Below are 17152 nucleotides of genomic sequence, written 5' to 3'. Positions count from 1 at the left end.
CTTTCAGCCTTGTGACTAAAAGAACATTTTCCTAGATAGTCATTTCTTTATGGAAAAAAGAAAAAGTCATTTCTGAAAGGGGAAAGGGAATCTAGGAGTTGGTAATACTTAAAACCCAGATAGGCAGACAGACAGGCATTAGAAATTTTCTCAGCTGGCAGGTGGACAGTTTTGGAGTTGAAAACCAGGCGTAGAATAGCAGATTGTATGTAGAGAGGAAGAAAGTAAGAGTGGGTAGATTCTGATTTTGGAGAAATATCCCACAAAGAACATGTATAGCCTATATTATATTGAGCATAAAAATTTTAAACAAAACAACAGCTTCTCCCGAAGTTAATGTTAGATATAAATGCAAATATTTCATGGTATTACATAGGAGTGGTTTTCAAAGTATTGTCACTGGGCCAATAAATCAGTATCACCTGAAAATTTATTATACTCACAGGCTCTACCTCAGACTACTGGATCCGAAGCTCTGGGGATGGGGCCCAGCAACCTAAGTTTAAAAAGCCTTCTCAGTGATTCTGATGCACCTTACTGAAATAGGAAATGTCTTGAGTTTCCTTATTTCTATCCAATAAGAGAATCAATTTTCAACTTGAACCCCAAAGGGAAGTGGCATTTCTTGCAAAGAAGTTTCCAGCTCAACTGAAAGATGGCTGAAGAATGCAGAGAACACAGATCAGGAAAGTGACAGGGCTAGACAAATATATATTAGCTTTTCCCAGGGAAATTTGCCAAGCAGGCTGGCAGCTGGCATTTTGTCAAGACTCCTGGAGAATATAAGCCTTCCTAGAAATCAAAAATTGCATTTTACAGTGAATTCTGAAGCGCATAATACCGTTTAAAGACTTTCAGCAAATATTTGTAAAAGTTCTAACATAAAGAAAGCGATATCTTTGTACATATGGGAATAAGAACAGCATGGATCATGTTAAGAAATAAGCAGTTATTGGAAGAAGTACTAGAACAGCCTATTTATTTTGGCTTTCTGGTTCAGAGCTCTCACTGGTTCTTTAATAAGGACATTTAATATTTTTTGAGTGCTTACTCTGTGCCAAGTACTTCAGTAAGCACCTCAGTAAATTATCTTTTCATTAGCCCCATATCAGGGAAACCGAGGCCAAGAGAGGTATATAAATTTGCCCCAGGTCACACAACTACTAAGTGATAATACTGGAATTCAAGCTTAGGCAGTTTGGCTCCAGAGCACAGCCGCTTAACCAAAATGCTCTATTACAAGCTTATCCAACCCATGGCTTGCTGGCCACATGTGGTCCAACATGGCTTTGATTATGGCCCAACACAAATTCATAAACTTTCTTAAAACATTGTGAGTTTTTTTGTGATTTTTTAAAAGCTCATCAGCTATCATGAATGTTAGTATATTTTATGTGTGGCCCAAGATAATTCTTCCAATGTGGCCCAGGGAAGCCAAAAGATTGGAAATTCCTGCTCTATTACCTCTTTTTAGTGAGAAGAAACTCATTATGTAATAAATATTTAGAGGCTTGGAGTTCCTATTTCAGAGTATGGATTTTTGTAATTTTTATAAAGTCTTTTTGTTGTTTTTATAAAGTCTCAGGCTAAGGAATTTCTTTATGTATTGTTATATACAAAATCTACCCAATGCCATCAAGTTCTGGTGACCAGAGTGGGCAGCAGGTAAGCTGTACCTGTACAGGACATTACTTTAATTAGGCTACCACTGTAAGCATACATTATGGTATATGTAAGCATACTATATTCAATATTGTATGTTTAAACTCTTTTGTTAGAACAGTAGACATAAAGAAGTCCATAAATGGGGCCTGCTGTGTTGGGTCACACCTGTAATTCCAGCACTTTGGAATTGCTTGAAGCCAGGAGTTTGAGACCAGGTTGGGCAACAAAGTAAGACACCCCACACCCTGTCTATAAATAAAAATAAAAATGTTAGCCAGGCGTGGTGGTGTGTGCCTGTGGTCCCTGCTACTTGGGAGGCTGAGGCACGAGGATCACTTGAGCCTAGGAGGTGAAGGCTGCAAATGAACTATGATCTTGTCAGTGCACTCCAGCTTGGATGACAGAGTCAGATCCTGTCTTGAGAGAAAAAAACAAGTCCACAGATGGGGGGCAACTGACCCCAACTCTGGACTGTGGAAAGGAAATGGATACAGGGCTTAAGGACCAGCACCTCTAATCTGAGTGTTTGTTTTTGTCTGACATTGACTGGGTAAACTTGCTTCAATTCTGGTATTTACTCTCAAATTGAATTAGTTTTTTTCATGTATGCATAGTCAAGTACACTGCTTGACACATGGCAGGCACTCATATATATATTTGTGAAAAGAAGGGAGGATGAGAGGGAGGGAAGAAGGAAAAAGGTTGCAAAGGTAGATTTAAGTTCTTTGAATTTTTTTGCAAAGTCACAAATTGTAGAATCTTTGAAGTAACTGCTTAGGTATTAACAAGACAAGGCAATAAATTAGAAATCTTATTCTTCGTGTAGATGAGTACTATGTATAAATATAACATAAAGCATCTGGGAAATGTCTTTGATCCAGTCCGTCTTCCTGTGGGCAGCTTCAGTGAAGCAAGTTAATTTTGCAGGCTTGCCATTCTAATTGAGTTGCTAATTCATGTATGCATATATTCATTTATTCAGCAAACATTTATTGAGAGCCTCCTATGGGCCTGGCGCTGAAGTATGTGCTGAGATTACAAAAATGAATAAGACAGTTTCTACCCACAAAAAGCTCAGACTGGTGGCAAGAACTGATATATTGTGGTGATGGCTGCACAACTCTTTGAGTATATTAAAAACTATTGAATTGTATAATTTAAATGGGTAGATTGTATGGTATGTAAATTATATCTTAAAATTGTTTAAAACAAACACAGCCTGAGGCGAAATCTTTATAAAAGTTACCTACGTGATGTGGGGTACATACAGATTCCAAGCTGAGAAGATAGAATTAACCGCGTCATGGAGGTGAGAAACGTGTGTGTGTTGTGGGGGAGATAAGCTGGGAAGTGATAAAAATACATAATCAGATTTGTTTTAGATAAACCGCAGTGACAGCTGTGAGGTAATGGAAAGTACACTCATATTTTTTTCCTATCAGAATAACCTGTGCGTTGGTCTTCGAGCTGCCATATTTAAAACTAGAAATGTTTTATAAATGCCAAGTATTATTATTAAATTGATCCTAATGGCAAGTCTACTTGCTTGCCAGCAAGGGGTAAATGTAGAGATTAATGTAAGATTTTATGTTAAGCTATAGCTGATCTTGCGCTGAGAGAAAGTTTGACAATTAACAAAGTTTGTCAATGAGTTGGACACCTCCCTTGGGTAGCGGCGAAACGCCTGGAGAATGTTTAAATAAGTCTTTCCAAGGCCGGAAATGTGACGAAGGAAGCTAGCGGGCTGCAGGGTTTCTGTTTTTCAAGATTTTACGTTGGGTAGTAAGTACTCTCATACCCTGTTAAAATTGTGGTTCTGATGCCGGCGCGGTGGCTCACGCCTGTAACACCAGCACTTTGGGAGGCTGAGGCGGGCACATCACGAGGTCAGGAGTTAAAGACCAGTCTGGCCTACATGGTGAAACCCTGTCTGTACTAAAAATACAAAAATTAGGTGGGCCTGCTAGCGCGCGCCTGTAGTCCCAGCTACTCGGGAGGCTGAGGAAGAAGAATCACTTGAACCCGGGAGCCGCAGGTTGCAGTGAGCAGAGATCGCGCCACTGCACTCCAGCCTGGGCGACAGAGCAAGACTCCCTCTCAAAAAAAAAAAAAAAAAAAAAATTGTCGCTCTGAGTACCTTTAAAGGATCAAAAAAGAAAAAGAGGAAGAAGAAAAGATTAAAATAATTACGGCATCGCCAACAGGATCATATTTTCCCGAAGGTGGTTAACCAGCCGTACCGGAACCTCGAAACACAGGGTCCTGGGCAGCACGGCGGACTAACAGGAACACCGCCACGCCGGCAGCAAAGCTCATTGTGGTCCCCGCCCCGTTCCTTTTGCTCCTTCTAACTCCTTCCCCTTTACTGATTCTAGAACGGAACCCTTTTTTAATTCCTCCCAGTTGAAATGTAGGACCAATTTCGTGAGCGCAATCCGGAGTGGCCAACATGGCGGCGGCCGTAAGGTGCATGGGTAGAGGTAAGACAAGGGGTTGTCTTGTGGGGGAAATGGCTCTGGCACCGAGTGTCTGGTTGCAGCGGAGTGCAAGGCGGATTCTGCTCTGGGTGCTGAAAATGCCCCCAGTGCTGTTTCTGGTCTCTAGGTTCTTCAAAGGGTGGGTAATTACTACTTAAAACTGACCTTATGAAGGGTTTAACTCCATTCTGGAGACGTCCGCCCTGAGGGAGGGGATGGGAGCGGGACTTACAACAAGTCCCCTCCAGCCATCTATGGGGTAAGGCAAGGACTGGATTCTTGGGTGTGGCAAAGACTGGATGCTGGGGTGTGGGCTGCGGGCAGTGTAGTGTGATAAGGAGTTCTGGTAAGGGAAAGATGATGTAATTGAGTGGCTTATGTCTGTAAACCAGTTTTCAAAGTGCTTTTTGGTGCTTTCCGAATTTTATCGTTATAGGCTATTCCAGTTTTTGAACTTTCAGAGGTGCTCTAATTTGGATCAACGTTTATCATTTGAAGGCTAATTCTGTAGTACCTCTTGGTAGCGCCTCTTTTCATTTTAATAACTTCAATTTTTTAGCTACGATAAAGCCCTTTTTTTGTGCAATGCTTTTTGTTTTTCTTTTGTGTTTTTGAAGTCAAGCGATTATGTTGTTTAGGTAAGTCTTTAGGTAGAAGCAGCAGCCAGCATTACCCCCGTTTTACAGAGGAAGAAACTGATCTTACTAGGTAATGTGGCCAAGTCATATAACTAGTAAGTGGCAGAGGAAGTACTGAAGCTTGCAATCCTAGGTCAGTGATGTATATATATATATATATTTAACATACTGCATCACAGTGTTTTTTCTTTTTGAGTTTCTTTGCAGGAAAACTGTGGCAAGAGAGTTATTGCTCAAAAATTAGGGGCTGCAAGAGATAACAAGAGACCCTGATGCTTACTATGTGAGGAAACCAAAATGTGTACTATGTCTAAAAGGAGATTGAAGGCATTGTCTTCATGTATGACAGAAATTGTTATATTAGACAAATCCAAAGAAACCAAAACTAATATTATAATTTTCTCTTTTTTTTTTCCCTGAGACAGTTTCGCTCTTGTCCAGGCTGGAGTGCAATGGTGTGATCTCAGCTCACCGCAGCCTCTGCCTCCCGAGTTCAAGCAATTTTCCTGTCTCAGCCTCTCCAGTAGCTGGGATTACAGGCATGCACCACCATGCTCTGCTAATTTTGTATTTTTGTAGAGATGGGTTTTCTCCATGTTAGTCAGGCTGGTCTTGAACTCCCAACCTCATGCAATCCTCCTGCTTCAGCCTCTCAAAGTGCTGGGATAACAGGCATGAGCCGCCACACCTGGCTGAATATTACAATTTTCTTGTCACATTTTCTTCTCTTGGCTTCTAGGATATCTCTCTGTTAAATTTCTTCTTATTTTGTCATTTTTTCTCACATTACTTGGCTAGTTCCTCTTCCTCTCCCCAGTCTTTCCTTGGAGTATTCTAGAGGCCAGCATGCTATCCTTCATTCTCATCTTCTTCTGTATCTAAATTAACTCCTTGGTGAGCTCATCCAAATTCTGTGGCTTTGATTATTTATTGTCTACTTAAAAAAAATTTTTTTGTTTATTTATCAAGAGAAACTGTTAGCTCACATATTCACGTTTCATAGTTCAAGAACATAGGTCAGTGACAAACTTCTGACCAAAGGTAATTCAACCCAAAGAAATTCTTTATATTCCACAATCACTTTGTGCTCTGAAATATACCAGCCTTCCTCATCTCTTCAAAATCTTTCATGGAATCATCATTTCTGTAGAAGTCTACATAGGCCTTCTTTCTTGGTTCAGCCACAGCAAACATAGCTTAAAACCCCCAGGGATACAACAAATGCTTCAACAATATGAAATTGCAAATGCTTGGCAGAAGGCCACGCAGCTGAGGTTTGTTAAAGCACTGGAAGCCACCGTAGTTACTGTCCCTGTTAGGTATGTCAGCCTTAATACCAGTGTTCTTCCTGGCTATTGGAGAAATGGATAGTCGATTCTTGTCTATGTCTTTTTTTTTTCTTTTGAGATGGAGTCTCGCTCTGTCACCTAGGCTTGAGTGGTGCAGTGGCACGATCTTGGCTCACTGCAACCTCTGCCTCCCAGGTTCAAGTGATTCTCATGCCTCAGCCTCCTTAGTAGCTGGGATTACAGGTGTGCACCGCCATGCCCAGCTGATTTTTATATTTTTAGTAGAGGCAGGATTTCACCATGTTGGCCAGGCTGGTCTCGAACTCCTGACCTCAAGTGATCCACTTGCCTCCGCCTCCCCAAGTGCTGGGATTACAGATGTCAGTCACCGCGCCCAGCTGATTATTGTCTATATCTTACTGGTTATCAAATTTATATCTACAGTTGGGATCACTCTTCTGAGCTTTAGATTCTTATACTCCTCTGAATATTCTACATCTCCGCTTTGATAGCATATCAGCACCTTGCAGTTGTTTAAAATCAAACTCATTGTCATAGCCTGCAGTCTTTTTCTCATTTGAAGGCAATTCCATCCCTCATTTCTCCAAGTTAAAACCTTGACGCTTTTTTTTTTTTGAGACAGGATCTCACTGTGTTGGCCAAGTTGGAGTGCAGTGGTCCAGTCATGGCTCACTGTTGCTTTGACCTCTGGGGCCCACTGTGACCTCTGGGTCCAAGTTGTTTTTGTTCTTTTTTTGGTAGAGATGAGATCTCACTATGTTGCCCAGGCTGCTCTTGGAGCTCCTGGGCTCAGGTGGTCCTCCCACCTCAGTCTCTGAAGTGCTGGCTTTACAGGCTTTGAGCCACCACACCTGGCTGACTCCTTTTATATCTCATACTTCACGTTAAATAGTTGGCAAATCCTGTTGGCTCTATCCTCAAATAAATCCAGACTCTGACTTCTCACACTCCACTGCAGCTACCTTGTTCCAACCTGCTACCATCTCTCACTTGGATTTCTCTACAGTCTACTCTCAATAAGTAGTGAAATTGGTCTTGTAAGGACAGTCATGTTACTCCTGTGCTCCGAACTCTCCATTTTTCTAAATCCAAAGCACTTAGAATGGCCTCCAGTTGTGATGTTCATTTTGTTAGCCACTATTGGGCACTTCAAATGTGGCTAATCTGAACTGAGTTTGTCAGATACACATTAGATTTTGAGGGCTTAGCATAAAGAAAAAACAAACAAACAAAAAATAACACCATGTAAAATACCTCAGTAATTTTTTTTTTTTCCTAGATGGAGTCTTGCTCTGTCACCCAGACTGAAGTGCAGTGGTGCTATCTCAGCTCACAATAACCTCTGCCTTCCAGGTTCAAGCAATTCTCTAGCTTCGGCTTCCTGAGGAGCTGGGATTATAGGTGCACGCCACTGTGCCTGGCTGAGTTTTGTATTTTCAATAGAGATAGGGTTTTGTCATGTTGGCCAGGCTGGTCTTCTGACCTCAGGTGATCCACTTGCCTCGGCCTCCCGAAGTGCTGAGATTACAGGTGTGAGCCACAATGCCCGGTCCAATTTTTTTTACATTGATAATGAAATAATACTTTGGGGTGTTAGTGATAATAAAATATTAACTTCGTTGTTTCTTTTTACATTATATATTGTAGCTACTAGAAAATTTAAAATTGTATGTGTGGCTTAGGTTATTCTTCTGTTGAGTAGCACTGGTGTACAAGTCTTTCACATCACCTGTGCTTGCCTTCTCCCACCCCCACCTCACCCAGCTGACCTCTCTGATCTCTTCTCCAACTATCCTTCCTCACATTCACTCTGCTCTAAGCAACTGCCCTTCTAGTATCTTAAACACATTAAGAACACTCTTGCCTTAGGATCTTTGGCCTAGAACACTTTTCTCAGTGTTTGCATGGCTAACTTTCCCATTTCTTTTGAGTCTTTGCTCAGATATCACCCTTTTAATGAGTCTTGTCTTAACCACTTTATTTAAAATTGCAAACCAGTTTCTCCCTCATCAATCCCTTTTATCCTGCAGTGCCTCCATCCCCAATTATTTTATTGGTATTGTCTTCCCCTTCTAGATAAAAGCTCTATAAGGATAAAGATTTTTATCTGTTTTATTCACTGATGTATCCTAAATGCTTCAAGCAGTGTTAGCACATGTTTCATTGGCATATTTGTTGAATGAATGAATGAATAAATGAATTATCAGAAAAATGCCCTCCTTTCATGTATTGTAATGCATAATATTTAATTTGAATCCAATTTTTGCTCTCGTTTGTTCAAATTTCCTTCATTCAACAAATGTTTATTGAGTCTCCATTTGACAAACACTGTGCTAGGTGCTAGGTATACAATGCTGAACAAGCTATATACATTTCCTACCCATGATGCTTACCATCTGTTGAGGAGCAGGCATTAACTGGATAATTCTTTCCTTTTTTTTTTTTAAGAGACAGGGTCTCACTGTGTTGCCCAGGCTGGTCTTGAACTCCTGGGCTCAAATTATCCTCCCCGCTCAGCCTCCTGAAATGCTGGCATTACATGTGTGAGTGATCCATCCACCTTGGCTTCCCAAAGTGCTGGGAATACAGGCGTGAGCAACTACACACAGCATTGGATAGTTATTTCTTTTCTTTTCTTTATTCTTTTATTTTTTATTTTTGAGATGGAATCTCACTCTGTTGCCCAGGCCAGAGTGCAGTGGCATGATCTTGGCTCACTGCAACCTCTGCCTCCCAGGTTCAAGTGATTCTCCAGCCTCAACATCCTGAGTAGCTGGGACTACAGGCACATGTCATCATGCCCAGCTAATTTGTGTGTGTGTGTTTCTTTGAGGTGGAGTCTTGGCTCTGTTGCCTAGGCTGGAGTGCAGTGACACAATCTTGGCTCACTGTAACCTTTGTCTCCGAGGTTCCAGCAATTCTCCTGCCTTGGCCTTCCGAGCAGCTGGGATTATAGTCACATGCCACCACACCCAGCTAATGGTTTTTGTATTTTTAGTAGAGATGGGGTTTCACCATGTTGGCCAGGCTGGTCTTGAACTCCTGACCTTGTAATCCACCCATCTTGGCCTTCCGAAGTGCTGGGATTATAGGTGTGAGGCACTATGCCTGGCCTAATTTTTGTGTTTTCAGTAGAGGCGGGGTTTCACCATGTTGGCCAGGCTGGTCTCGAACTTCTTACCTCAGATCCACCCGTCTCAGCCTCCCAAAGTGCTAGGATTACAGGCATGCACCACCACACCAGATCTAGATAAATATTTCTTTAGTTAAAATTGTCCTAAGTGCTGTGAAAGAAAAGTATTAAGATGCTATACAGATGTATATGAGAGTCCTAATCTATTCAAAGAAGACTGTTCTGAAGAAATAATGTTAAGTAGAGTCCCTGAAAGATGACTGTATTACTATGAACTAGTGAAGTGGAAGGCGATAAAAGAAAATGTCACAGTTGGAAGATTATGAAAATTTTTAGATGGTAAAGAACAGGGTATTTTCAAGTGACTGAAAGAAGGTGAGTGTATTTGAAGCATGGTGAACATGAGGGAGCATGGTGCTAGAGAATGCTCACTAGATAGTTTAGTAGTAGCTCATGGAGTGCCTTGGTAAAAATTTCCTTTGTTAAGAGAGCCAAGGGCAACCATGGTTTTAAGGACATGATGAGATTTTCATTTTGAAATGATCCCTCTACTAGGTGAGAAAGAAATGAGAGGGCCAAGTGTGGAAGAAAGAACAGTTTAGAGGCTGTTGCAGTAATCCAGATGGTAGGTGATGGTGGCCTGGACTGTGATGGTTGTGTCAGGAAGGCAAGAATAGATGGATAAGATCCCCTAAGGAGAGTGAGGTTAGAGTCAGGTGAGAAGTCAGTTTAGGACTGACCTCAAGGGAACTCTTAACCTTTAACTATCTTAAAAGAGAGTAAGAAAGGGGATGGAGTTGTTTCTATCGCATTGCCAAGTGATGGGAGAGACTTTAGAGAATGAGCACAGGATCAGGGAGACTCAGTAGTTCAGGAAGTTCTGAGGGCTTTTTTCTCTGAAGTAGCAAGTGAGGGTATATGCTAAGAGTGAGGGGAAAAGTGTGTAATAAAGGAGATAAAATAATACAGCTGGACAGATTGACTACAAAAGGATTGAAAATACGGATATCATGATCTAACTGTGCTATTTAAAACGTGGTATTTGGTTTCTTTTGGTCTGTAGCAGTTTGGTTTCTGTTGAAAATTGTAATTTCTCGTCTGTAATTACTGATAGTAATGTTTTTGTTTGTTTGTTTTTTGTTGTTTTGTTTTGTTTTGTTTTGTTGAGACAGGGTTCTGTCACGCAGGCTTGAGTGGAGTAGTGAGATCAGAGCTCACTGCAGCCTCAGCCTTCCTGGCTCAGGCGATCCTGCCACCTCAAGCAATCCTCCCACCTCAGCTTCCTGAGTAGCTGGGGCTACAGCCGTGCACCACCACACCTGGCCAATTTTTTAATTTTTTGTAGAGATGGGGTCCCATTCTATTGCTCAGGCTGTGCTTAAGTTCCTGGGCTCCAGGGTTCCTCCCACCTCAGTCTAACAAAGTACTGGGATTCCAGGCATGAGCCACCATGACTGGCCTTGATTTTTTAAAAGAGCAGATTGCAGTTGATGTGTTCAAGAGATTTTTTTTTGTTTGTTTCACCAAGAGAATTATTATTTTGGGATTTCCAAGGTTGTTAGGTTCTTGTTTAGTATAGCTAGAATTGTTTGAAAGTGTTTGCCAAGCTTTGAATGGGTGATTTCCTTTTCCTTCATTTACTGTATGTGATTTTTCAAGATAACTGGCTTCTTTAAAAATGTGGAGCATCTGGGCCGGGCGCGGTGGCTCACGCCTGTAATCCCAGCACTTTGGGAGGCTGAAGCGGGTGGATCACGAGGTCAAGAGATCGAGACCATCCTGGTCAACATGGTGAAACCCTGTCTCTACTAAAAATACAAAAAATTAGCTGGGCACGGTGGCGCGTGCCTGTAATCCCAGCTACTCGGGAGTCGGAGGCATGAGAATTGCCTGAACCCAGGAGGCGGAGGTTGCGGTGAGCTGAGGTTGCGGTGAGCCGAGATCGCGCCATTACACTCCAGCCTGGGTAACAAGAGCGAAACTCCGTCTCAAAAAAAAAAAAAAAAAAAATGTGGAGCATCTTCTTCTATACTGTTGCAAAACAGCATAGCCCACTAAATTTGAGATTCTCGAGGACAGGAACTGGACCTGTTAGTCTGTTTCAATTTCTCTTCCTACTACTAGCAAGCTACCAGTGAGACTGTTGGGTAACCACCTTTCCATACGGGAGATTGGAATCTACTTTGTCATTTATCCACCAACAGTAACAAAGGAAAAGTGGTGCCGTTATGCAGTCCATTTAACTCATAAACATATCACTCTGAGTAACTGGCCAGCCATTCATCGGATCATTTATTGGGTACTCCTAAAATCAGACATGTTCCTGTAGAAAGAATTTTAAGTTAGGCTTTCTGTGCACCTTTCAAGAATCAAGAGAATAGATTGTATCAAACAACGGCATTGAAATCTTTCAGCAATTCTAATCCACTTTGAGTTTTAAGCTGTTTTTACATCTAAAGCAATAGATTAGAACTGAATTCTCTTCTACATTGTAAAATCACAATTGTGGAATTACAGGAATTCTGGTGATATTAAGGTGAAATAAAAATCACACAAATGGCCATATTTTAACAGTTGATGTGACAGTAAATTTTAATAAAGAGAGAGAACCTGTAACTTCATTTTGGAAATGCTCCTCCACCAAATAAGGGCTTTCACCCCTATTGTTTAAGGAGCCAGATAGATTGAAAGATGTGGAAATAGGCAGCTGTAGAACTTGATCTTTCAAGTACCCCATGTACCGTTATTGAGCTTAATTATAATAGTCAGATTGCCATGATCTCACTAAAGGATTTCTATTTGCTGTCAGTTAAGCCCTGAATACATTTTTATTCTTTCTACTGAGTGCATTGTCTGTTTTCGTTGTAAATGCAGTATAATAAATTATTTAATAACAAAAAAATTAATTAAAAAAATTAAAAAAAAAAAAAGGCCATTGTAGCCCTTTGTGGCTTTTCTGCTGCAAAGAGTTCTCAATGGTAAATAGGTCTCTTACACTGCCTCAGCTGTCACTCCTATATATATGTTCACAGAATTCACAGTTTTGGTGATTTATCTTGTATTTCACCTTGGAAGATTGAAATTGAGTTGTTCAGCATGTAGCTTTAATGACATTTGAGCTGATATTAAAAGGAGTAGGCTGGGCATGGTGGCTCATGCCTATAATCACAACACTTTGGGAGGCCAAAGCTGGAGGAACCCTTGAGCCCAGGAGTTTGGGCAATATAGTGGGACCCAATCTCTACAAAAAACTCAAAAATTAGCTTGGCTTGTGATGTACACCTATAGTCCCGGCTACCTAGGAGGCTGAGGCAGGAGGATTGCTTGAGCTGTGGAGGTCAAGGCTGCAGTGAGTTGTGATCATGCTTCTGCACTCCAGCCTGTGGTGAAGCAGCAATACCGTGTCTCAAAAAGGGGGAAAAAACCGAAAACAAAAACGAGGAGCAGGCCATGGAAAGATTTGGAGATGGTGCATCCTAGACAAATGTAGCATTAAATGCAAACGCCCTGCGGCAGTAATTGTTATACCTCGACAGGTTTAAGGATAAGCAAAAGGGCTCACAGTGAGCAAGTGGGAGAGTACTATTATGTGGGAGGCAGGGGCCAGCTCACATAGAGCCTTTGGACCATAGTAAGGATTCTGTAACTATTCTGCATGCACAATGCTGTACACTTGAAAACTTAACTTACCAAAATGAATTCACTTGCTATATAGACCAAGTCTTACAATTTCTATACCTTGAGGTGTTGTAAGATTTTCTCTAATGAACTGAATTTTAAGCTAATGGAATGGTCATTTACATGAAAATCTAGTTGCAGAGTATTCATTTTAAATATTGCATTCAAGCCAGTTCAACAGAAAAGAAAATATAGAGGGCCAAACAGATGAAAACATACTCAGCCTAACTCATTAGTAAAATGCAAATTATACAACTCTTTCATCTGTTAGGTTGACAAAAAACAAAACATTTGGTAACGTATTAATACTATGTTGCTGGGTGCAGTGGCTCACACCTGTAGTCCCAGTACCTTGGGCTGCTGAGGCAGGCAGATCACTTGAGGTCAGGAGTTCGAGACCAGCCTGGCTAACATGGTGAAACCTTGTCTCTGTGAAAAATATAAAAATTAGCTGGATATGGTGGCATGTACCTGTAATCCCAGCTACTTGGGAAGCTGAGGCAGGAGAATCACTTGAACATGGGAGGCGGAGGATGCGGTGAGCTGAGATTGTGCTACTGCACTCCAGGATAGGTGACAGAGCAAGACTCAGTCTCAAAAAAGGCATGACTGCGTGGAAACAAGTGATCTTTTCATTGCTGGTGGGAAATGTATATAGTGCTGTTACTATAGGATCAGTATTTATCAAAATTACAACTGTTTATATTCTTTGTCAGCAAATTTACTTCTAGAATTTTTTTTTTCCTCAACCTCTGACTCCGGGGTTCAAGCGATTCTCTTGCCTCAGCCTCCCGAGTAGCTGGGATTATAGGCAGTTGCCACCATACCTGTCTAATTTTTTTGTATTTTTAGTAGAGACAAGGTTTCACCATGTTGACCAGGTTGGTCTCGTACTCCTGACCTCAGGTGATCCACCTGCCCTGGCCTCCCAAAGTGCTGGGATTGCAGGTGTGAGCCACTGCACCTGGCCTGGAAATTCTAGAAATATACTTGTGCAAAACGATGTTTGTATAATATTCACATTGCACTGTTGATAATAGTAAAATATTACACATTGGTCACTGATTAAGTAAATTATAATATAGGCACATGGTGGAATGCTTTGCTTTATTTTTTGAGGCAGGTTTTCACTGTCCTTTAGGCTGGAGTGCAGTGGGGCAACCACAGCTCAGCTCACTGTAGCCTCAACCACCTGGGCTTAGGTGATCCTCCCACCTCCACCTCCTGAATAGCTGAAACTACAGATGTCTGTCTCCATGCCTGGCTAATTTTTTGTATTTCTTTTTTGTAGAGACAGGGTTTTACTGTGTTGCCCAGGCTGGCCTCAAATTCCTGGACTCAAGCAATTTGCCTGCCTTGACCTCCCAAAATGCTGGGATTCCCGGCATGAACCACCACACCTGGCAGTAAAATCTTTATAAGTGATATGAAATGGTCTCTCAAATATATGCATGTATACACACCTTTGTGAAAGGCATACATAAAATCTCTTCTACATCTCATATATATGTGTGTGTGTATATTTGTGAAAATAGGCTCTAAAACCTTTAGGTGAAAAAATAAGATGGAGTAGTGAGTAGAGTGTGCTACCATTTTTATAAAAAAGGAGGGAAATATATTGGTACCCATGTATTTTTTTTTTTTTGAGGTGGAGTCTTGCTCTGTTACTCAGGCTGGAGTTCAGTGGTGCAATCTCGGATCTTGGCTCGTTGCAACCTCTGACTCCCAGGTTCAAGCATTTCTCCTGCCTCAGACTCCTGAGTAGCTGGGACTACAGGTGTGAGCCACCAGGCTCAGCTAATTTTTTGTATTTTTAGTAGAGATGGAATTTCACGGTGTTAGCCAGCATGGTCTTGATCTCTTGACCTCACGATCTGCCCACCTCAGCCTCCCAAGGTGCTGGGATTACAGGAGTGAGCCACTGCACCCGGCTTGGTACCCATATGTTTATTTATATATATATATAAAATGTTTCTAGAAAGATTCGTAACATATGGGTATCATGACAGAGAAGTTGGGGGTCCAGGAGTAGGCATAAGACTTTAATTTTGTAATCTTTAAATAAAAACGTATTTCTAATATTTATACATGCAAAAGAATTTATGTAAGATACAAAGAATAAGAATAGCTTGAAATTCTAAATACTCGCTATTAAGCTTAAAAAAATAGAACGATAACAATACCTTTGAAGACTTGTGTACCTTTTTCTTATTACTGGCAGCTCAAGTGCCCGACTTTGTTTTATCTTTAGAAGTACTTGGGCAACTCTGTTAATGTCTCATCTGTTTAAAAAAACGAATAAAATGTAAATTATTTATTTATTTATTTTTTTGAGACAGAGTCTCACTTCGTCTCCTGGGCTGGAGTGCAGTGGCTGATCTTGGCTCACTGCTGCCCAGTTCCAGCGATTCTCCTACCTCAGCCTCCCAAGTAGCTGGGATTACAGGTGCCTGCCACCACATGGGGTTTTACCGTCTTGGCCAGGCTGGTCTTAAGCTCCTGACCTCATGATCCACTCTCCTCAGCCTCCCAAAGTGCTGGAATTACAGGTGTGAGCCACCGTGCCTGGCCATAAAATGTAAATTATTAAAAAAATTTCAGGGTATGTATACATATTCCCTAGTAATAGAGCTAACATACTCTGATGAATATGAAATAGATTAAGTTAAAAATAAATGAAAACCCCAGAACCTTGAGAGGCTGAGGAGAGGGGCTTAATTGAGCCCAGGAGTTCAAGGTTATAGTAAGCTATGTTTATGCCACTGCACTCAAAGCCTGGGCTACAGAGTGAAACCCTGTCTGTATGTAAAAAAATAAAGACAGTTCAAATATTAGGTGTATTTACCTGCTTTTAGTTTCAAGAACTGTGGTTTCTATTATTAGACTTTTAAAAGAAGGATTAAGAATGACAAAATATTAAATGTTTTCGTTTTGAAAATACTGATTTTTAAAATTAAAAAACTATGAATATAATGATTGTTTAGTGTTAATATTGTACATATTTTTTCCTTTCAAGCATTGATATGTCATCAAAGGCATAGCCTTTTCAAGATGGTTTATCAGACATCACTTTGTCCTTGTTCTGTAAATGTTCAGGTGCCCAGCAGACATTTTGCTGCTGCTGCAAAGTAAGTATTCTTTTAGTTATTATTTCATTTGCTATCATTTAATTTTTTTTTTTAAAGCATGTTTAGTTCCATGAAGATTTACAGGGTCATATAGTTGTAAGTTTATTGTTTCTGTTTCATCGACCTTATAGTTCTGAAGGAAAGATAAGACATGTTATAGTAATACTTAACATATATTAAACACTGATATTCAATAACTAACTGATTCCCAATAGCAACCTAATGAGGAAACAATTGTCGTTATGCACATTTTATAGAGAAGAAAATTGAGGCACTGGTAGGTTATATAACTAGCCCAAAGTCAGAGAGCTAGGATTTGAATCTATAGAGTTTATTTCAGAACCAAAGCTTTTTCTAGTATGCTATCACTGCCTTTTTAGAACACAACCCACTGTTGCAATTAATGAATTTTAATTAAGGTGTTCTCTCTGTGTATGTATATTTCTTTCTGTTCTTTAAATTACATTTTTTTCCTTTTAGGTGTTTTTTTTTTTTTGAGATGAAATCTTGCTCTGTTGCTCAGGCTGGAATGGAGTGCAGTGGCACGATCTTGGCTCACCACAACCTCTGCCTCCTAAGTTCAAGCGATTCTCCTGTCTCAGCCTCCCAAGTAGCTCGGATTACAGGCTGTAATTTATACTAACCATGAAGAGTGTGATAGTTCTGAAGTCAGACAATTTAGGCTGAAATTTTTTCATCAACACATTGTAATTGTGTAACTTTGAACATATTACTTAGTATCTAGGCTTCCATTCCTTTATCTGTAAAACACTTAAAATAGTGCCTATACTTCACAGACTGTTGTGAAGTTTAAATGAACTAATATATGATGTGTGCTTCCTAGCACAAAAGAAGCATTCTGTAAATTTTAACTGTGATTATCTTAGAGCTTTTTAGCAAGAAACCAGTTCCTGCTCTTGGAAATACAAAGTTGAGAGAACAAATTTCATTCCCTTACATTTCTACATGTTCAAACTTTACACAAAATAATTAAATTTATTTTATTTTATATTCTCTTCTCTTCTACTATGCTATGCTATGCTCTTCTTGGGTTCAAGCCTGGGATTAATCCTAGCACTTTGGGAGGCTCAAGTGGGTGGATCACCTGAGGTCAGGAGTTTGA

At 40.5% G+C, this 17152-nt stretch overlaps 1 protein-coding gene across 3 annotated transcripts in view; it reads left to right on the top strand.

Moving 5' to 3' along the window:
• MRPL1 (mitochondrial ribosomal protein L1) overlaps nucleotides 1–17152 on the top strand; it is a 177586-nt gene that overhangs the window by 54358 nt on the left and 106076 nt on the right. The window contains exons 1-2 of one of the 3 annotated variants that reach the window (XM_002745705.7): nucleotides 4096–4145; nucleotides 15918–16029. In XM_002745705.7, coding sequence (XP_002745751.3) covers nucleotides 4115–4145; nucleotides 15918–16029 — 143 coding nt within the window. In that variant the 5' untranslated portion in view covers nucleotides 4096–4114. Of the gene's footprint in view, nucleotides 1–4095; nucleotides 4282–15917; nucleotides 16030–17152 lie in introns of those variants that run through there. The other 2 variants (XM_008993109.5, XM_078367007.1) reach the window with 2 other exon arrangements.

This window comes from Callithrix jacchus, chromosome 3, assembly GCF_049354715.1.
Source record: "Callithrix jacchus isolate 240 chromosome 3, calJac240_pri, whole genome shotgun sequence".
NCBI classification, from domain to species: Eukaryota; Metazoa; Chordata; class Mammalia; order Primates; family Cebidae; genus Callithrix; species Callithrix jacchus.
The sequence above is the reverse complement of the archived record's forward strand: the minus strand, read 5'-3'. Positions and strand labels throughout refer to the sequence as shown.